Genomic DNA, 23868 nt, shown 5'->3' on the forward strand with positions numbered 1-23868 from the left:
GTTGTCATTGAAGAGAGAGTTGGAGATATTTAATTTGTTTATACATATTTTTTTTAGATAAATTATTTTATTTACAGATAAAATAATATTTGTGGCTACCCACATAGTGAAAAAGAGAGAAAAAAAGAACGAGATATAGAGATAAACAGCGGAAAGGATAAACAGAAAATTCGGCGCTGTCGGAATTTTTCACAAACCACCGCTTCGATAACGCGCGAATTTTGTGGTTCTGTCGTTTCACGATTCGCACGGATATGCGTGTGGATCGGCGAATTTCAGGTGAAAAATGTTGAAAGACAGTTTTGCGTTTTTATATAAATGTGCCACGCACGCGTGCGCCAAGAATGTTCTAATCGTTCTGCAACGCAATCGAAAAATTCCAGGCATTCACAGATTATTAATCTCTCGATTTTTCATCCTACGCGTATATTCCCGTCTGTTTAGACCTTAACGCAATGTCTTTTGCACTAACTGGATAAAATAGCGAAGATATAAATTGTCGCGATATGATCGATTCGCTCGCAAACTAGCACAGATTGGACGCGCGCGAAATGAAAAGCTAGTGATGTTTAAGCGAAACTAATATTAGAGCGATTGCAGCCGCGTAGTTAATAGAACGTCGGTTCCATCCCCCTTGGAAAATGGAGCGCAGCTAGTGCCAACAGAGTGTGGCGTCGATTGCGTCATCGGGATTGTTCGAACGAGAAATTGCTATTCACCGAATGTTCATTTGATCCTGGGCGAATAATACCGCGATATGACCAGTATCTTGAACACGAAACGATTTTTTACGTCAGAAATTTGTTTTTAAGTTAGAAATTTCCTTTTAAAGGAATATTTTTTTTTTCTAACCTATCGTGTTTTGTACATTAAGATTCAAGATAATAGAAAAGTATGTTAAGATAGGGAAAAGAGGATCAGAGTTGGTAGTTTCTACTTTTAATTCCTTTTCGATAAACCGCTATTTGTTTCGCAAAGAAAAATAATTTCATCTATAGAGGGAGTTACAAAAAAAAAAAAAAAAAGAAAGAAAGAGAATCGCGCGCGAAAACTGACGCGAGTCATCCGGGAATATTTCGCGCGACTCGCCGAAATCGAATTCGCGGAAAATTTCGCTGAGAGCCGGGGAGAGATCAACATCGAACGGCCGAAACGTCGATAGCTTTCGGCGACGTGACGTCGCCCGAACGAATCAACGAGTCCTGATTTCTCTTCGTCCGAATTATACCGAGAGGATGCAATCAAAATCGGGGATCGCGACCCCCAACCCCATCCCCCTTCCTCTCTCGGGGGCTTCTTCATTATTCGCGGACATTGAAGCCGGGGGAGGTATAGCAGCCCTATTCGCTCGTGTCGGCGCTGTTTGCGCAACAATCACGCTAACCGAATTATCCTGATCACATCGGGTTCGCGTTCAAACACGCGCGTCACCCCCCTCCCCCCGCCCTCGACCCCCCTCCCATTCTCCTGAACTCACCTGTAATCGATTGGATATTATTTGTACGATCCAGCGCTGTGATATCGATAAAAAATGAGGGATAAGACATGCTCAACCTCCTTTCGTCGAGGACGCTTTCAATAAGGTGCTTCAGTACTGCTTTCGACCGCGAGAAGTAAGGATGTATTAATCTTGTCGATGTTGAACAAACAAACGTGAGCGAAAGGATTGTCTCTGTTTTACTTTCTTTCGATTTTTTTGCCTTTTTAGAAAACTTGGGTTTCTCGCGAAGCGTTGGATTGTTCAGGATCTTTCAATTTCCCATCGAATTCTCGGAATTTTCGGATCTCACGTTCCAGATATGAAGTCCGGTCAGAGGAGAGTAGGAAAGTTGACGAGAGCCGCGACTCTAGCTGTCGCGAAAAAGGTGCGCGGGAAGAAAAGACGGAGCAAGCAATTTGATACGATCTTGCAGGCGTTGCGCTACTTTTGCACGCACACGACTCTTCACGGTCTTCGATACGTCGTCGATCCCGATCTACACGTGATCGAGCGGTTCCTGTGGTTCGTGCTATTCATCGTCTCCTCCACGATCGCCAGCAACGTCATTTATTCCCTGGCGCTTAGATTCCAGGTAAAAATCACGTATGAAAAAGGAGTGTACATGGTAATACGTACATGGATGATCCTTCAAGAATTCAGATCATCAATTATATCGAAACATGAATGATATACAATGAGTTTTATAGAGTATCGATACGATGTAAATTTGTCTAGGCCGCGCCGACGTCGATCGGCATCGAATCGATGCACTACGAAATTTCGAAACTGCCCTTCCCCAGCGTGACTCTTTGCCCGAGCGACCGCGTAGATTGGAACCGGGCCCTCGAGCTTGAACCGAGGATCTTTCCTAATGATACGGACGAGGCGAGTCTCGATACTTTCCGTAAGATACTGGGCAGGCTTTCCATAATGACCTTCGGGGATTTCGATGAGCTGGATTTTCTGAAGAATCATAACGTGCGCAGTCTCTCGGGTAGGATACACCCTCTTTCCCAAACAGACGACTTATAATTATGTTTTCCTCCACTTTTCCAGTTCCATTCTTAACGCTTTATTCAAGAACAAGATAAAATCTATCTCATATAACGTACGAATTTTTCGATAAGGTTATTTAAATCAGGATCATTCTCGGCGTCTTTTGCATTCCTCTCACTGACGATGATCTTTAACATCGGACAGGTATCAATATAACTCAAGTGTTGCACGAAGTGATGCCGTCTTGCGACCAATTGATGTCCACCTGCTGGTGGCGCAATGCCGATCGCAATTGCTGCGAGATCTTCGAGGTGCAGAAGACCGAGTATGGCTTCTGTTACTCGTTCAATTCGGAAATGGCGATGACGTCCCCGGCGGATCCAACGGAATCGCGACCACGAAGAGCATCTGGCTACGGCGAATGGAGCGGCGTCAAGGTTACGATTCATCTGGGAAACATAACGAAGCCGCCGAATTCCGGTAAGGATATTGGCAACACCGATCGTGTAATATCCTACGTGTAGCGATACGGAGGAACGAGCCATATGGATCCGATAGGGCAAGTTACATATTTCGCCAAAAAAAAAAAAAAGTAAAAAGAGAGAAACATGTGCGCGATCGTATCAAATAAATTGCTCTGGAAATTTGGAAATGCGGCCGATCGAGCGCTGATTCGCCTTCCAGTCACGCCCTTGGGTATCGCCTTCGCGTTGTATCATGTTGAAAGATTCAGAGCTTGATCGACGCGAATCAAAGAAATCTTGGGGAAATTTGCTTCGAAGGCTCGCCTGGCTACATCAAAAAATTGGAAATTTTCCTCATATAATATGAAATGATAAGAGAAAATTTCGATATAATTCGCGTAGACATGTGATTGCGCAATTATACATACATATATATATTTATTTATTTAAATTATTTCATTGATTACGACATTCATGCATTTTTAAGTAAATTGTACGCATATCAGTTTAGATCATCATATATATTATGTGTTTATTATTGCATTATCGCGACAAAGGGAGATAAACGCATTATTTGAACAAACATTTAGCATAAATCCTGGGAGGAGGAGGAGGGGGATGGGGAGAGGGAGATATATATAATGACAAACAAAACGTAAACTCGGGTAAACCGTGCGGCGAATTAATAACTAATATTATTTCCACCGAGATCCGCTAAATGACAAAGTACACCAACGACGTATCGTTACTAATCCGTCGTTATGCAAACGCGCTGAAGAGAATCTCGCAAATATGATTTTAATATCCTCGCGAAAAGCCACCGTCGGACGCGTTTTGAATGGAACGACGCGACGTCATCCCACGTCCCATCGTAATGTCGTTCCTTTATTACCTCGGAGCGTGAAATGGGGACTGGGATTTATCGTAAACTGCAAAATCGATGTATCGGCGCCGTGTTGCGAGGCAGTTATTGAAATGTCGCCGCTAATGGAATCTTTCAGCTCAAGCTCTGCTCTGTCGACTAGAAGGTAGACATTTTCCTCCCCTCCCCACCTCCCTCGACGAAAAATCGAAGATCAAACCCGCGAAGCTCAAGAATCGGTCGTAATCCAAACGTACCTCGCGTTACAGAGATGGTTGGCAGTGTCGTGGTGATAATAAACGAGCCGCATGTCTGGCCCAACAGCGGCACCATGATACCGTCAGGCTCGCTGGTTAGCCTATCCTTGAAATGCGTTTCCGGATACGCCAGTCAGCGCGTCCTCGAGCTGGACCGCGACAGGCAACCATGCCGATATGACGAGACAGGCGAGTACAATCAGGAGACCTGTCTCTCACTCTGCAAACGCAATTACGTCACCAAGTATTGCGGCTGCAACCCGTCCTTCCTGTTCCCCGCAAGTATGATCTTTCGTATTCCTTCAAAGATCGAATTCGCGTGCATGACGAGTACTGTAAACTGTTTCAGCTGCTCACTACCGCGACTGCACCATCGAGGATTTTATCTGCCTGTTCGATTACAATGGTGAGGGAGGAATTTCTCTATAGGGGCATATCCCGCATTCTGTTTTGTATATACTAGGGCAACTCAACAAGCAAAGAGACTTTTTAATTTTCTCGAACAAATTGTTGGCATTGACTCCTCTATGATTTATTACAACTTCAGGGTGTCTTTGTGTGTTCAAAATGATGATATGTCATTGAAAGTTGTCAAAGACTCCTTCTTTATAGCTGAACTGGCTGCACTAATTCAGAGTTTATCTTTTTCTCTTCTCATCAGAAGGAGAAAAATAAGCTATGAACTAGTGCAGTCAGTTCAGCTTAGTTCAGCTATAAAGAACAGATCCTAAGTTGGAGCAAAATGGTGAGAGTTGTCTAAGTCGTAACAAGATCTACGAGTGGATAGATTAGTTTAAAAACAGTCAAATTTTTATTTGTGATGAAGTGTTCAGGTAGACAGAAATTCGATCATTTTTAAAACGATCTATCTATTCATAGATCTTGCTGCAACTTAGACAACGCTCACCATATTGTTGTTGTAATCTACGAATAATCTCTGCTATTCTCATCCTCTTTGTGAATGAAGAAAACGTATCACTACTCTCGCATTTCTTCTTTGATATACAATTGAAGATCACTCATTTTAAATTGATATAAAATCACGATAAAAACAGCTAAACAACAAACCAGCACATAAAACATTCAAAACACACTTTGAAATTATGATAAGTCATAAACGAGTCGCTAGGGATATACAAAAATTCCTTCATTTTTTTACTTGCCTTAGTATATATATAAACGTATCTTTTAAATGTAAAATTAATCGACATTTGCTCCTTTTATAACACGCATACGATGATACCAAGATCTATTCAATGACTATATCGTTTACTTCGGTGACAAGATCCCGCATGGCATTTCTAGCATGATTTGCAAATGTTCGCCGGAATGCGACTACTATCTCTACGGCGGCCAGTTTTCTAATGTGCCACTACAGAACATGAACGACATTATCTTAGACGTGCACTACATAGGGCAAACTAGTTTCCGTTACAAAACGGACATAGTCTTCACGCAAATGGACCTCCTCGGTAAGTTTTCTTCTCCCTCTGCAATTTTTCTTACAGATACATTTGTTGCGTGTATTACATTCTCCTTTTGCCAAATGTTTTCCGTGTATATACTTGTGGAAAAAAATGATAAAAGATAAATACTGAAAATTAATTTTTATTCAACAATCTTTTTTCTATTTTGAAAAAAAGAAAATCAAATTATAATTAATCTGAAATTTCGCTATTAAAATACGTCGAGGGAGTCGGATCGCGTTGGATTTGAGAAATTTATAGAGACGAAATGGTGGAGAAACCGAAAACGCATGGAAAAATTGCTCGCGAAAAATGCTGCTTTATTCAAGCTCGCTTCTCTAGACTCGCGGAGAACTTTAATTTGCGGCGCCTTAATTATTTCCCTATCTCTATTAACCGCATTCCGCGGCGGTTCGCCACGTAACGAGTCCCGCGAGACAACCCCCCGAATTACGAATTCATTGCTCTTCCGTGCTTCTTACTCGAAATGTTTACGCCTCTCGTTTACGGCTATCTCGCTGAATATTATTCGCGATTTTATAGCGACGGGAGCCAGGAAAATCACTATCGAGAGATCATACGAATTAACATCGCGGAAAATTAAAGCCAACATTGCGCTTAACCGACCTATACTGATGCTGATCCAAACCCGCCGACGCCATTATCATCGAATGTTTTGCCACGATCACCATATTAATAACTCGGTCCTCGATTTACATAACTCCTTGCAGTGTCTTTCGGCGGCATAATCGGCTTATTTCTGGGCGGCTCATTGCTCAGCGCTGTCGAGCTCGTCTATTACCTGATAGTGGCGATGCTCTCGTTTCTGCGCTCGCGACGAAGAGCCGAGGGAAGAAAAACGCGGCCAAGCTCGACGAGGTCGAGCGTGACGATCGTCCGCAGCAGCACGACTGCGGTGCTGCCTATCCTGGATTACAGTCCTCTGAAACAGCGGGCTAAGAGAATACCGATTTTCGCGAATTACGCTCTCGCAGAATCAAGTTTGAACAGATATTGAATTATGGGGAGCTGAAGGTAACACCCTCCTCTTCGCGCGAGTCTTTATTATGGCCGAGCCTCGCCAAGAAATTTGAGAAGGTTAAATAAAAGGGGTTCAGCTACGCTAATCCCTCCATCCCCAAAATCGATATTCGTACGTTGAAATGCGAATGTGCAATTTCTGTTATGAAATTCTACTCTCTTCCAAGTCGAGGGGCAAAAATTTTACAAACCAGATACTCGCTAAACGCCGCGCGAATCTGCGAGTACTGTCTGCTAGAATAAAAGAGTCCTCTCCCGTTTTTCATAGACACGTCGATTATTGTGTTTTACTTTCTGTACCCATAAATCAGAAAGTAGCCATGATATCGATCAGATTTGACAGGGAAATCGAGAATGCCTCGCACGCGAAATCTGGTACCTACCTTCTCCTAGACATCCCTATTCATATGCGTTTGTGCGCGTGTACGGCCGTTTATATTTGCGCGCGTGCACATGCAGACAACTCGTATTTTATTTAACGTTATATATGATACGCTCCTACCATCTTGCCAGTTTGCGACCGCGTAACGCTTGACTTCAATAATACACGCCATGCATTTTACATGCATCTCAAGCGACTTCCTTATTTTTCTTGGCTTGAAGATTAGCAAGTCGAACAATTACGTAATTTGTACATTTATTTGTTGTACGTTTGAGAAAAAATACCACTAGTAATTTTAAAGGGAAGCGCTCTATGTCCCCAATTTAAATGGCAAAACTTCAAGAGCGTGTAGGGAATCGAAAATCTAAGACAAAAAGTCTTTTAGAGGTTTGCTCGTTTTTGCTCCATTTTAAAGAAAATCGCAAAAATTCAATCTCTCATTGTCAGTTGAGGAATAGTATACCTTGGCCACCCCGATCACCTGATATGACACCCGTGGACTTCTTCGTATGGGGAATCTTGAAGCAGGAAGTTTATTCGGTGCCAATCAATTCAAGAGAGCAATTAAGAGACCGAATCATAGATGCAGTGCACCAAATATCACTAGAACAATGTCTAGCTGCGATTAATGAGATCAGTGCTAGATGTAATGCTCGCATTGCTGCAAGAGGGCAACATTTTGAACAATATCTGCATTAAATAAATGATAACATAAATAAAATGTAAATAAATAAGTAAAAAAACAAAAACTTGTTTTGTTCCTTTTTTTGTTATTTTCTCCAAAATGGAGGAAAAACGAGCAAACCTCTAAAGGACTTTCTGTCTTATACCCGTATTCATAGTCCGTCCTTGAGGAATAAGGATTCCTTCTTCCTCGTTCCACGTTTCATAAACTTTCCTTGACCGAACAAGGAATCTTATTGGCTCCCTTATCTCAAGGAAGGTCACGAGCTTCCTTGAGGAGTGACGCGACCTTTTTAGCAGATGATACGCAGAATATAACCAAATATAACCTCCAAAAGTTAGTTTCGTTACATTTGTGGTTTTGTGGTTATTTGTTGTCGCGCTCTCAAACTGAAAGTGTATAAAGGAAAAAGTGATAATGGACAATGAATTTTTAAATGATTCTGACGATTTGAAGACGAAAATCCAGAGAATCGGATTCTGTGGCGGATTCCGAAAAGATACATTCGCGATTGGGAAAATCCCGTGGAATTTTTTGAAGATACGAAAAAGTTTTCATATGTATTATATGAAATTAGTTGCAGGCAGCATAAAACGGTACTGCCTCCAGTCGGTCACTAAAAATCCCTAAAATATTCCTTCCTTCTGAAAGGGAGACTCGAGGTCCATCTATGAAACAAGGTGGCCTTGCAGATTCAAGGAATCCTTCATGGAGGCTTCCTCCGTCCTTAAAATAAGGAAGGACTATGAATACGGGTATTAGCTTTTCGGTCCCCTACACGCTCCTGAAGTTTTGCTATTTAAATTGGGGACATTCTGTATATAGTACAGATAGATTTAAAAAAAGAAGCTTAAAGATAAGATTAAACGAGACAGATTTGCTTCATTTTCAATGCGTAGAACATTGACTTACGATCGCATTTAAAAGTTAGTTATATATGTATAAGATGTAATGTGATATCAGATATATAAATATTATTCTATAAAATTTTGTTTTATATACAAATTAATCAGTTTATTGTAATTAAAATATGAGATTCCGTTATGAAAGATTGAAACAATTTCCCTCAACAATTGCTAAAATGTGCAGTAAACTATTACAATTACCGTCACATATATATTTTAAATGCTAAATATTAGAGAAATATAAATTAATCGAACATTTAATTATATTTTATAATAAAATATCAAGAACACAGGAATTAATTTGCAATTAAATATTGTATGTGTGTGTGTATGCGTGTAACACGATTGCTCGTGAAAGATATAAATAAATTTATTGCACATGACAAATAACACTTATGTAAAATAAATATTAAACAAATTATATATATATATATATTTTTTCAAAACAAAAATTTTTAATTTGAGAAAGAGAGAAAAAAAGAACGAAGGAAAGAGAAAAGAATTTAATTCAATTTCAAACATAGACAAGGGATGTCCGAATAAAAAAAGGGCACGACGAGACTGGAGCATCCTGTGGACGGGCGCTAGTTATCGTCATTTCGCGCCGCGAAAGTGGCCGTGTCGACAAAATGCGGCTGCGAGCGGACAATTGCAGCATTTTAGATGAGCGCTGAAATGTATGAATAACGGGAATAAATCGCGCGTGTGGCCGTGCATTCGGTGCACTCGGCAAAATTGTGCCGGTCGCAATTCATACTATTTGCGCCGGGAATGCTTGCGAGCGCAAATAATGCACGAGGACACTCTCGCGCGGCATTCGTCTTGCATTTAACACGCTTGCGACGCATTACTATGAACCGCTCATCAAGATATATATATGTGTATATAAAAACGACTTTTAAATGTAACTCCTAAAATATTGACTTTTTACAAAACAGATATTAGAGATTAAAAATGTAGCTAATACCCCGTTTATTTATTGATCAGATTTAAAAAAGAAAACTTCTTGTTTAGAAACTATTAAAAAACTTACACTATTTAAAAAAAATGATAATTTTAATATCCCTTATATCTCTAAAATGAGGTTTTTTTGAAACCATACGTTAAACATTTTTCTTCGTGAAATGATTTGAAAGATCACCTCCTAAAATATTGAACAGTATTTTAAAGAAATAGCCTGTATAAATATGTATATATAATTTTATACATTAGCACATTATCGTACTGGAGTATTTTCTTACTCGGAAGGAAATCCGGCGAGCTGGAAATTTCGTGAAAAAAAATGGCGGACTCGTCGTCGCTAAGGACGTAATTATTCTTCGCGGGCCGGGCGATTTTTCGAGCGACAACGAGCCGGATTTTTCCCTTCAGACAGCGGACGCTTTCACGCCATTGAGGATAACCGGTACACTTAAAACAGCAGATAAGACACGCGTCGCCCATTTTTCCGTGTTTTTTCTTCCCTTCCCAGCGCGACACGTGTAAAGCGCGCACGGTTTGAGACGGAAGCGAATGTTACTGGCCGTCTGGCCGAGACCCATTTGGCCATTTATTATTTATGAGAAGAGAGGACAGCGCAGGGACGAGAGGGGAGGGCAAAAAGTTGCACCATCCCCGACCAGCAACGTCAACTCGTCGGGGAAAAAAAATCCCTTTCTCGCGCTTATCTCTTTTTAGGGGCGCTACCCGACGGGATTCATCCACCGTGAAAGGGAGATACTTCACGGGAGGATACATCTCTGTCTCTTTTTTTTTCTGCTGCGCTTTAGAAACATCCATCGGGGTTTAGCCAACATTGCCCATTATAAAGACCTCGTGCGGTGCAGCTGCATAGCGAAGTCAACATGTAGTCAATTAAGATAGTTGAAGTCTCCTTTGGATGAATATGCGGTTCTGTCAAATAAATGGATTGTTTGAGATTCGGTCTAATGGTCATTTCGATCACACTTCCGTCTTTCGAGCGGCAAACATTCACGTATATTGCTCGTAGGATCTGGCGCGAGCGGACCGAAGATCTATGAGTTGAACAAGAGCGAAGGGAAAAAAAGGATGATCGGGAAAGAAAAGCGAAAGCTTGAAAGAGTGTAAGGACGATTGCTTGAGGCAGGGCGCAGCATTACTGCCCGAAGAAGAAGTTCAAAGAAGAAGAGGAAAAGAAGAAAAAAGAAGAAGAAGAGAAAAGAAGAAGAAGAAGAAATGGAGAAGAAGGAAGTAGAAAAACCGATCGTTGTCAGGGAAACGAAGGAAATCTGCATTTTGTCAAACTGTCGCTTGAAAGTTTGCGAGCGCGTCTGGAAACATGGTGGGTGAAAGGTTGAAGGCGGGAGAGCGGGACAAGGGAGAATAGGATAGGCGAGGGATTGTCGAGGGTGGAAAAAGGAAGAAGGAACTAGGCGCGCGCGGCTGGCCCCATCGAAGAAGGAAACGGCGAAGTTTCGAGAGTAACTCTCTCCGGCGTGCTGTTATCTAAACCCTTCACGTAGCGTCTCGAGTGGTTCGAGGTCAAAGGTTGCTCCTTGCCGGGGAATATCAGCGCATTAGTTTCGATAAGGATCCCCCGCAGATGGTAACTCGTCCCGTCTAATTGACAGGAACGTGTAGTCCCTGTTGCGACATAAGCGCCGAGAGAGAAAGAGAAAGAGAGAGGTTTTTGCCTTTGTATAGAAAACATGTATCGATCGGGATGTCTGGTGGAAGAGAGTACTGATTTACACGTCGCGATTAATCTTATTTTGTAATACTCTAGACCGCAGAGTATAAATATTGAATTTGATATTTACATACAATGTATATAGGATGTCTCAAAATTCGCGAGTCAAAATACTATAACAGAAGTTCCCGAAAAATTAAGTAAGATAAATATCTGCAATGTTTTACTCCAAGTAATAGTTTTTGAGGTGTATGTAAGACTTTGAAGAACTCTGTGGTTAGTCCCAGGATACGTTTAGATAGTTGTCTGTTCGTAAGTCGCGGCGCACAATTTTGATGTACAATTCACGAACAAGCGACTGTCCAAATGTATCTTGTAATTTTATTATTTAATTTTTCGAGAACTTTTCTATAATATTTTGAGTCGTAAATTTCCGGGGGGATATATATATATATATTAAACTTTCTAAAATTAATTTGTATGTGTGTTTGCATCTAAATTACGATTAATTATTATACTAATAATCTCATTACGCATTAATCATAATAATAATTGCGAGAGAGATGGAACGATTCTTTTTTATATATAATTTCGTTTAAATCAGATGCCCAGATGGCCACATCAAATGCGCTGCGAACATATAGACCGAATCCTTCTCTTCAAGATAAATGACGATATTATTCGTGACGTCGCCTTCTGCAGAAACGAGCTCATTACGTTAAATGCGACGTCGATGACTATTAAGGAGGACAGGCACTTTCAGCCGCGTCTGCTCTTCGGTTCCGATAAATTAAATCTTTCCTTCGACCCGAATACTCCATCTTTGTCCCTTCGCGCTGGAAGAAGGGAGTCGTACGGTATACCGAGGGTGGGAAAAAGGTATCGTTTGCTTGGCTGCTTTCTTGGTAATCTTGAAATAGGGTACAACTGTACGGACATTGGCCGTTCGCCAAGCGACTTTAAACTTCCTTCCTCTCTCCGACGATTGGAAACATCTTTGTTGGCGCGTGTCGTAAGGATCACCGTAACGGAGGGCAGGGCCACTCGTCGAAAATTCGAAACGTGCTCGCCGGTATCGAATGCACGAGAGGTACCTGGATGTTTGAGATTCTGCGATCGGCGTTTCGAGACTTTTTTTTGCGCTTCGAGATTTCCTCGCCCCGAAGAAAATTTCTCCCAATATTAAAAATTTCTACTAACGGAAAAGAATATTAAACGCGCAAAATTAAAACGATCAAGCTAGTATTAAATAAGACGAGCGATACATTTTCTAGTAAATAAACGTGTCTGTGTCTGTGTCTCTCAAATCCCTATCTCATCATCCATCTAGAAACGATTCGAGCTATCATCGCGCCCTATAATCGATATCACCGTCATATATATCGTTCTCGGCAGAAACACTTTACGAAACTCTCCCTCTTCCTCTTCCTCTCTCTCTCTCTCTCTCTCTCTCTCGATCTTTCGCGAATGCGTTTCCTCGAAAATGGAAATACGGCCTTCGAGCGTCGTCGTTGTCGGCGGCTTTAGAGCGGCCCCCGTCGCAGTTAAATCTTCCTGAAACGCAATACCTTCTTTCCGTACGCAAGACACACGGCCTCGCCAGATCAAGCGGCGCGCGTTGGCAGCGCAGCTGCAACGCTCTTACCGAGAGTTCGCGAGCGCGAGATGCATAACTCTCAATTTGCCCGTCGGCAGGCCCGATATTACTTCCTTCGTATTCGATACACATCGGGTGTTCCGCGATAGTACGTTCGCCGAAACGATATTGTTAATATCGTCCGTCGTGTAAAGTTTATGTACGTGTCAAGTCAAATTTTTTCAAAGATTTCATACGGAGAGAGTCGACATCTTCTTCCTCATCATCGCCATAAATCGTACATTTTTTTTCAATCGTAGCTCAGCTAATGATAACCGTATGCAATGTGACGTAGTGGACAATAGGAATAATAATCGTAACGATTGTAAAGAACTATGTGATACTATCCTGACTCGAGAATATCCCGTTGCGGGACACCCTGTATAACTCAACCTGCTCTTAGATATGGAAGACTATACCCTCGGAAGTGGGTGATACTTCAGCGGAACGGCTTGCCACGTCGTCGCTAGGCTCGTCGATATTCCGGGATAGTTTTCCGCCGGGAAACGCGTCTACCCATTTTTCCCGAAGCGCGCGGAAACCTAGGTAACGTGGCACGTTTAGGATTTGAGTTGCCGCCGACAAGTGCATCTTTCGAGATTGCCCGAATGACAGATATCGTGAAGAGATATCAAGGGAGAACAAATATATTTAAGTATCAAAAGGAAGACCTTTCTGATTAATGTACGCATAATAATAAAGTAAAGAAGCTGCAAAGAGTACGCAGGAAGCTTGTCCCATTAGCTCGAAAACTTTTTTATCCAAGATTATTTTTCTCAAAAATTTAATCGATAAAATTCTTAATCTTCAACTTTAGAGATCAAAAATTGAGACAACTACCATGAAACGATTCTATTGTTGAACAACGCTCGAAAATAAACAATCTCTCTCTAAAGAGCCCATGTTATTAACATTATTGCCTCTTTTCCGCGATGCTGTTTGGTTCTCTCGCTCTGTGCTTACTTCATGAATAGCTGTCATCACGTAGATCTCATATTTTGAGAGTTCGTACAGCTCGACAATTTAATGTATTATAATAGTCAAGAAATAATTTAAATAAATAAATTTGTTTCTAATTGTACTTTTATTTTGCTGTATTAACGCGCGGAGATTTTATATTTCCTTTTGGATATATTCAAGATTCCTTTAAATAAGTTTTAAAAACGTTGTTATAATTTTTAATATTTACAAATAAATTAGAAAATTTTGTTATATTCTATTTTCAGTAATAGATTGCTGACATGAAGAAAACATTTGTGAAAAACCTGCTTATGGTCTGTCAGACCTCAAGTGAAAAATCTATTTGGGGTCTGACAGACTCCAAGTGAAAAATTTACTTGGAGTCTGACAGAGCCCAAGTGGAAAATCTCGTAGATCTAATTTTAATAATACATATATTATTGGCGTTAGTATTATTGCTATTCCTATTGTTATCGTTATTATTATTGTTATTGTTAATAATATTTCTTTTACGTTTTTTCTCTGTTTTATAGTATTTTGAAATCAATCATTGATCTTCATCATTACAACGAGGGTAGCTCAACATCACTTGTATATTCCGAAAGATTTCAGGCGTCAGACTTCAAGAACATCATGCACTGTCTCTTCACTTTGTTACGTCTTATTGTTGGAATCTTCTTCAAGCATTCTCCCGCAAACTTTAAAGAATACTTCACGGTACATCCTTGATATCAATAAACTTTATTTCCAGGAGATTCCCCTTAATTTTTAAACCAAGACAATATAGTATATATATATCAGCGGAAGAATTCCCGTGAATGCGAAACGTCTAAAGTCTGGCGACAGGCATTTTCTCGCAGACTACGATATGTACGCTTCCTTCCGTGAAACTACAAAACTTTGAACTATAAGGCGAGCAACGACGCGTAAAATTCAATCGGCTCGATTGTGTCAGCTTTGCGTGTATTCTGCGTTAAAGTCGATTTAGCGTGCGCATAGAGAACGATGAGAGATGAGGAGGCACGACAGTGTAGGAACTGCGACGCAAACCATGTTTCAGGAGGAAGGAAGACTTGCCAAAACTTGGCGAAAGCAAGAATCCGCGAGACGAGAATCATTGGAGCTGAAGAGATATGCAAAAAGGTAAGAATCCAAAAAGAGGGATCTAAGACTGTAAAATCAAAGATGAGAATAGTATAAATTCAGGAAGTCGCGGATTCGAAAATTTGTCGAAATGGGAAATATCAACAATTTTGGAAATCGAATATCTTTGCATAACGCGTTTTTATTCAAAGTTAAAGAAATAGCCATCTTTCTTCATTCAGCTTGCGATACCTAGGGTGAAAAAATTTTCCAGAATTTCACGACATCTATAATACGTATAAAGTAAAATACCTATAAAAATCTACGACAACAACGAGATTTTGTAGTATCTCATTTGGAAAAATACTTCCCAATAAAGAACAGGAAGAGTATTTCGCTAAGTCATTATTATTTTTAAAGCGGACGTATCGTCCACGGTAATCTCATCTCCCTTTAACAACTTCTTTCAAAGCGGAGAAACGCGATTAATAGCATGACGGACTCGGACGCGATTAAGATCGCCTGTCAACCTGGCTTAAATTTAACTATCGACCAGAGTTTACTGTGCTACGTCGTGCTTTGTATTGCTCTCACGTACTTTCGACTCCATTTTTTATTCCGTTAACTTCACATTCATATAAAAACACGAGACGGGAAGACGCCTGACATAAAGAAATAATCGCAACTTGACATTATAAAATAGGATAAACAGTAAATTAAGAAAATTTTTTCACGAGAGTTTTACAAGCATAATTATAAACATAATTACGAGACAAAGAAGAACAATATTTTTAAAAAATCGTAGAAGTGAAAAAAATGTTATATGTGTATAAAAAAAATTGTTGAATATCTTAAATGCAATTAATTTATTCAATTTTGCCGCGCGCTAATTTCTGCGCCAAATTGTTGGGCAGACTAAACAAAGCGATTAAAGTTAATATAAAAGTTTCCTACCGAAGTTCACGCGGGGAGCAAATATTTGCGGCATTTTATTTGGCACGCTTCGTTTGGTTCGATACGGTTTCTTTTTCTCTGTGGTGATTCGTTCTTTTTCTTCCTCGCTACGATCGTCATTATAATTCCGACCCCGAAACACGTTTAAAACTTCCCGCTTTCTTGACCAGACAATCTATCGATAACGCGAAAGTCCGAAGGATATGATCATGTATATCTCGGAAAAAAATTGCTCGGAAAAATGATCATTCCTGCGTTTATCGAGTTCGATTAAGTTATTGATATATGGTAAGTAAGAATAATGTGTGTCTTATAATTATAGATTATACTCTCTAAATTTCTTAGAGCGAAAACGCACTCGAAAAATTGAGTGACTCGGTCGAATCACTCGAGTTAGAGTGACTTTTCACTCGTAGAAGTGAATTCTCTCACTTTTTATTGTAGACGGAAAAAATCACTCTGCAAAATGCAGTAAATATGTACACTCTATTTTATAGAGTGAATATTGTCACTCTATGTATTATAGAGTGAATATTTTTATTCGTGAAGAGTGAGTGAAGCGCACGTGAAGCATGCATGAGTCCGCCATTAGCAAAAAAAGAAAAAACACTATCGTCTCGCTGTCTCTCGACGGTATCATTTTCGTTGCGCGTGTACTTGGTACGAGACAAGAAAAAAGGAGACCTAACCAACTTCCACACTGAGATAATATACTATATGCGATATGCAGTTTCGATTATTTGAAGTGAGAAGCAATGACACTGCTTTTAATTTCAACTTATCGAAGCTTCACGTAGCATACTATCTCAGTGTGAAAGCCAGTTTAGAATTAAGATTTATACTTCCTAAGAATCTGTTCACTCGTAATAATTGAATAAAAAATTCTCTTGACAAAACAGTGATGACTCCATTCTCTGATCGAGTGAATTATTCACTTCAAAACGAGTAACACATTCACTTTACTTCAAAGTTAAACAGTTCATTTTTGTGAAAAGTAAATTTTCACTAATTACGAGTGGTAGTATTTCCACTATCGCTTGAAATGAATATTTACTCGTTTGGAGTTAAATTTCACTCTAAGAAATTTAGAGAGTATAAATATTTCTACTCTCGCACGCATCTAATCTAAATTAAGCCAAAGGCTATCTTCTATTGAAACTCATATGTTTTTTTTCTGAAGAGAGCCGGCTTGACCTCTTCTCATCAAATGGATAATCATTTCTGCAGTTCGTTATTTTAATTAACGGCCATTACGGCCGCACGACATTAGATTGGTTCGTTGTTGTAATTTTTTATTTTTTTTTATCGGGCCGAGGAAATAATTAACGCGGCATCTCGTTATCCGTATTAATAACGCAGCATCGCGTTCTTGATTTTGACGGCTTCAGAATTTTTTTTGGTACTGTTCTTAAAGCCGATAAAGTTCTTTCAGAAACGAGCAGGTCTCTCTTTTTCTCTCTGTACGCGGATGAATAACTTCATCCGCGAAAGAAATATTAATGATGATCCGCTCGTGACAGATGAAAGAAGCATTCTCTCACAAAGATATCTCACAAAAAACGCAACATTATAAAATCAAACGAATCCAAATTATCTTCCATTTTTTTAAATTCATATATTTAGATACTCCTTTTCTAAAATTCGTTTCTTTAGAAATTCTAAAATATCTTCCACAATAACTTTGAGGCACTGTATGCAGACGCTAACGATGCGCGTAGGATTTCGTAGGATCCCTCAAAATTGTTTTCAATCCGAATTATTGTTTCGAAAATCTAAATAAATGTTTTCAATAATATTTTCAGCGGAGTTTCTTCTTTAAATTGGTTCGAATTCAAAACCCGCGATTCAATCGCCAAGAATAATATTCTCGTAATTAAACTCTGCTTTTGTGGAAACGCGTGGAACATCAAATCACTCGCGATAGTCATCGCTGGATTAATATTCGTTGCTCGTTTTATCGTTGAAATGCGTTCGATAATCTAAAGCGAATGCCATCAATGGGGCATGTCGCGTAACTTGAATTAACCAGGTCATTTTGCACTTATTAAACCTCAAGACGACAGTTGATTAAGTTGATATATTAGTGTTATCAATAATTTTACCGATGCGTTGTGTCGATACCATATTACATAATTATCAATGAAGTCTCTTCTAGCATACGCCACATTGCCCATGTACAGGGTATCTCTAAAGTCTGACCCCACCCCTGGATCTCGGAAACGGCTTTAAATATAGAAAAATGTTTCAAATAAAAATTGTAGGATATTGAGGGGGTACATGATAAAAATTATGGACTTGACTTTGAGTAACCTATTGAAGGTCAGGTGAAGCTCATCGGTGTTTTTTTAAATGGAACCCCCCATTTTTTATTGCACATTCTTGTAACCCTCGTCGAGACGTTTTCAAAACACTACCTATTTTTGTTTTTTGCGCCGAAGTCATTCCGAAGATATGAAGCTTCAAAGTTGACATACCATCGGTATTTATCCAAGATGTACCGCGTGGAGATTGCACGGTCGGATTTTAATAAGCCATTACAATATCCTACAACTTTTGTCTGAAAAGTTTTTTCATATTTAAAGCCGTTTCCGAGATCCAGGGGTGGGGTCAGACTTTAGAGATATCCTGTATAATTATTACGGTCCACTAGATTGGATTTCAGCATGTTAGAGCTCGTCAGGATTGAGCCGACTATCTGCGATTTTTTTCGACCGGGGTTACAATGATAAAAATTGCAGGGGTACATAAAATGTACGAGCTCAAGTAACTAAGGGGCTTTAAGGTAAATGAGGCGGTGTCCTCGGTTCTACCTCGTTCTTAATGAATATTCGAAGTAGACGCCGGGAACGCGCGATTAACGTCGCACGCCAGTTAATCCTCAATTACGTATCGACCCCGCGTCACGCGCAGCTAATATCGTACGGCGACTCATTCTAAATTTGGTCCCCGATAATTACATTCCGCTCATCAGATTGCGCCGCCATCTTAGCCGCCGTGTCCGCATAACTAATTTCATCCATTTCAACTTCCAATAAGCTTCTGAATTTATTTCCTCTCGATCAATCCAGCGAAAAATCCTCTCCTTGCGCGCAGAGCGTACTACATTCTACATTATACAAGTAAAGATTCTCAACTATATTCTGACTTAAACATCAGCCGTAAAAATAAAATACTAGGTCTCGGTATATCGTAAAAAATCAAGAATTTTTTTTATTACCAATCGATGTAACATTCAGAGCAATATAAAAAAATTTAAATTTCCCTTAAATTCCTAATCATCTTCTTTCGGTAAAAACACCGTGCTTTATAATGCCTTCAAATGCAACAGGGAACGTTGATTTTCACATCTCCTATTGGAAGACAGATTCTGCATCTAAGATGAGACGTCTTCATTCCGTTGTGTCGCGATATATCTCGTACACGTGACATAATATTCCAGAATCACAAACGGATTGCCGACATCTTTATTCAGCTTTTCGATAGCGCGCTCGATGCTTTTGGCTCGATTTTTCGATTATACAGAAAATGAGATATCAGCACCAAAAGTGCTAGGGATATCAATACATTCACCCCCTATCCCTCGCACCTCCCTTACCCTCCCCCCCCCCCCACCCCGATACTATCGGGAATGGAGCACTGTAATTCCACGATGCAATACATTCGTGGTTCCGCGCTTGTGCCCGCCAATATCGACCGGAAACCGGTTAAATATAGCCCCGTGCGACCGGCATGGTGCATTATATCGTCGTGATGCAAGCGATGCACTTCGTCGCGATGCCAGAACGAGAAACAAACACACGCTCGCGTATTGCCAGCAATAGGGTTAATGGCATCTGGTGGCGGGGATGTCATCCTCCGCTCTTTTGGATCATACGAATTTAATTGATCCATCTGGATCAAGGATTATATACTTTATATTTTTAGATCTTCCGTTTATATCTCTAGATCTACTCTGTAAATTTCTTAGAGTGAAATTTAACTCCAAACGAGTAAATATTCGCTTCAAGCGATAGTGGAAATAGTGCCACTCTTAATTAATGAAAATTCACTTTTCACAAAAGTGAACTGTTTGACTCTGAAGTAAAGTGAATGTGTTTTGAAGTGAATAATTCACTCGATCAGAGAATGGAGTCATCGCTGTTTTGTCAAGAGAATTTTTCATTCAATTGTTACGAGTAAACAGATTCGCTCTTAGGAAGTATAAATCTTAATTCTAAACCGGCTTTCTCACATTGAGATAGCATGCTACGTGCAACGTGAAGCTTCGATAAGTTGAAATTAAAAGCAGTGTCATTGCTTCTCACTTCAAATAATCGAAACTGCATATCGCATATGGTATATTATCTCACAAGTGTAGAAGTCGGCTAAGTCTTCTTTTTTCTTGCCTCGTACCAAGTACACGCGTAACGAAAATGATACCGTCGAGAGACAGCGAGACGATAGTGTTTTTTCTTTTTTTGCTAATGGCGGACTCATGCATGCTTCACGTGCGCTTCACTCACTCTTCACAAATAAAAATATTCACTCTATAATACATAGAATGACAATATTCACTCTATAAAATAGAGTATACATATTTACTCCATTTTGCAGAGTGATTTTTTCATTCATAAAAAGTGGGAGAATTCACTCCTATGAGTGAAGAGTCACTCTAACTCGAGCGATTCGACCAGTCACTCAATTTTTCGAGTGCATTTTCGCTCTAAGAAATTTAAAGAGATATAAGAAAACATTTACTTAATGTTCTGATTCTCAAGCAAAGCAGAGGATTTACGGCAAGTTAAATGCGAGTAAACAGAAAAATCTCCTAAGACATAATTAATGTATAGAACAAAACACTCTCTCTTTGCGTGTACACTGTACACAAACATAATGCTATATATATGGAGGAAAATGTGTACGCGTCGTACTGGCGAAGATATTGTTGTTGCGCTCTTCCCGATTCATCTTTTATATTTTCGGCGGACCGAAGGAGAGTTAGAAGTGTCAAGGGGGAAGGAGACGGAAGGGGAGGAGGGGTTGAGAAAACGTTCAGATATCGACAGAAATATATTCCGAGCGCATTTCGGACCGTCATGAATTTTATTCCCGTCCTCGATGTTGTATCGCGAAGAACAAATAAGACCGTTTAGGAAATAGGGTCTATATAGGATGATTCACGCATGACGGATCTGCATAAACTTTATCTTCCGCGATCATAAAGATTCGCACGTATAAACAAGCGTTCTCTTCTTCATGTTTTGCAAAAAGTGTCGAACCAAGTGTGCTTTGCACTTTGTCGTCGTACGCAAATTTCGGGAGCGTAAATGCGACAAGATGAAGGGGCAAGTGGAGAAAAGGGAGAGAGAATGTTGCAGTCGTGGACTTTGATACCGCGAGGAGGTTATTACGTTGTCGAAGAAACATTGTCATATCCTACGCGGGACATTTTGACACCGTAATAATACGAGCGAGCAATCTTCGGCTTAGCGCAGTATATAGAATAACGTGTGTACTGGGTGTATCAAAAATTATATAATTTTATACTTAATAACATATATTAATAATTGCAAATTATTTGATATTAAAGGTATTTATTAAATTTCAAAATTTCACTGTTTTATTTTAATATTATGTATTAATACGAATTAAATTCGAATCTTAAACAACAAGATTCTTTAACGCGGAGATATCAAAATATCTTGAAACAATCTTGAAAGATTAAAGATGTTAAATAAAATTATTTTTTTAGCAAGATATAATCAACTACGTAAAGAATATCAATTACCAAATCTTGTGCATTTCTTGAATCACCTTATATATTGCTAACCTAACTTTTATATCATGTTTTCCAGAGATGATCACGTGACCAAAATGCAAACGAAGAATTTATTTTCGACAAATTATTTCTGTTGTCCCGTGACAAGGAAATAAATAAAGTGCGGATATAGGGGCAGACATATTACATAAGCAAAGATTTATATCGAACATAAATTGCTTTCTTCTTTTTCCGGAGAAAAAAAGCTTTATTATTAAATCAATATTATTTTAATATGTCAAACTAAACCATTTAAATTAAAAAGCTTTATTATTAAATGTATTAGTAAATTAATTTAATATATAATTTGCAATTTTATAAATATAAAATATTTTATAAAAAATTATAAAACTATAGATAAAATTCACAAATGTCATACATACAATATTAATACTATATTAATTATACAATAAATACTTTAAATAATTTTAAAATTTTAATATAATTGTAATAATTGAATAAAAGTTAATAATAAAATATAACATGACAGGATATAAGATAATAGATATTGCAATATAATACTAATTTTATTCTAACATCGTGACACATATACATATTATAGTATCAATAAAAATATTGCACAACGTTTAAAACAAATACATGTAAAATTCATTTTCCAAAAATGCGATTTTGAAAGCATATTATACGTGAATGGATTGGACTTTAAATATTATTCGTTTTTTTTTTGTATTAATGCAAATTTTAAAATTGATAAAAAGGATTAAAGAGTAAAATGGAAAAAAAAATTTTGTGAATAATTTAAATATATAGTTACGAAATATATAAAATGTCATAAAACTTTTGTTTGAAATATTTATTTATACATATATTGTACACTTTTCATGATATTCGATCGAAACTAAATATATCTGAATTAATTTCGTAGGGGATTGTTGCATTTTTAAACGTGCGCAAAAATGCTTAAATAAAAAATACATATCTCTTAGTTTTATAGCTACAATATATCTAAAACCTATCAAGATCGATAAAGGATAGTTCCGATGTAAGTTCTTCCTTGTAAGTTTATAATAAAATGAATATTAAAAGTTCTCTTTTTTTTATATTTTTTTACAATTTAAACGGCAAATATACCTTTAAAAGCATCAAATTATTATTGATCGTAATTCTTTGTAACAGATAGCTCTAAGCTATATATTTTTATTGAAAAAAAAATCTTTTGGATGCAGCCAGGATTTTTCATTGTCACGCATAGAGCGTCCAATTTAAAAAAAAATGCGAGGTACTATACAATAAAAAAAGACACTATATTCTAGTCCGCAGAATCGAATATCGATATTTCAACACAGTCTCAAATACTTTTCATAGAAACTGTATCGACTCCGATTATCATATTGGAAATATAATAATATTTGCCATAACTACCGTAGAGAATCGTGTTACATCTCGTCGGATTCTTTTGTAACCGGTAAACGGAGCGAATTTTCATCATCTCTCCTAATCGAGTAACGTTATACACCCGTTTTCCGTAGACCTAGGTCCTAGGTCATTCCGCCCGTACGGCGAGCTCGGCGGGAATTGAAAAATAGCCACCGACGAAAAAATGCTGATTTATATTGCAGTAGTTCATCTCAAATCTCTAATCTCCGTCTTTGGCTCAACTCAGTTATTTCGTTTCCCGGTTTACTTTCTTTTTTGTCTCGCGCTGCATTTTTTATCGTCGACAGGATATATTAAAAATTGGCTTCTTCTTAATTAAAGAGAGATAGAGAGAGAGAGAGAGATTTTTTTTATTCAAAGTGACATTAAAAATTACTATTCCTAACAAAAATTCTCTGAACGAAAACTTTTCACAAATATAGAAAAAAATATGATCGAGATATAAAAAAGAAAAGTCATCATGAGAGTCATCTCGTGGCAGACGCATGAAAAATAACTTTCAACATACGCCGTTGTCGCTGATGAGATCGAAGTCGGCGTTTGATCGTCCAGGCGAAATAAGAAATCCCTCGCGATATATCAAAGTTGATATATCAGATATCGACGCTGAGGAGTTTCCAAACGAGTTTTTGACGACGCGGCGTGCGCGCGCGCCCACTTGTCCCGGAAGGATCGCGGGTCTGCGGATTCGCGTCAAAAGAACGCGGAGGTGAAGAACGGAATAGAGAGAGAGAAAGAAAAAAAGAGATATAGGTGGATAGAGACGCGCGACGGGATAAGCGATGCCTCGTTCTTTTTTCGATACCGGCTTCCCGTCGTTCAAGGGTTCGTATCAAAGCGACGATAGCGCGT

At 38.8% G+C, this 23868-nt stretch overlaps 1 protein-coding gene across 1 annotated transcript; it reads left to right on the forward strand.

Moving 5' to 3' along the window:
* Positions 1–1799: 1799 nt before the first annotated feature.
* On the forward strand, positions 1800–6544 carry LOC138941080 (pickpocket protein 19-like). The gene is given in 7 exon segments (XM_070310425.1): positions 1800–2072; positions 2216–2400; positions 2622–2956; positions 4072–4341; positions 4409–4465; positions 5307–5531; positions 6257–6544. Coding segments are annotated over 7 exon segments (1632 nt in total). The 3' UTR covers position 6544.
* The last annotated feature ends 17324 nt before the right edge of the window (positions 6545–23868 follow it).

This window comes from Polyergus mexicanus, unplaced genomic scaffold, assembly GCF_030449975.1.
Source record: "Polyergus mexicanus isolate NDT 795.1 unplaced genomic scaffold, iyPolMexi1.0 SCAF_18, whole genome shotgun sequence".
In the NCBI taxonomy this organism is placed as follows: Eukaryota; Metazoa; Arthropoda; class Insecta; order Hymenoptera; family Formicidae; genus Polyergus; species Polyergus mexicanus.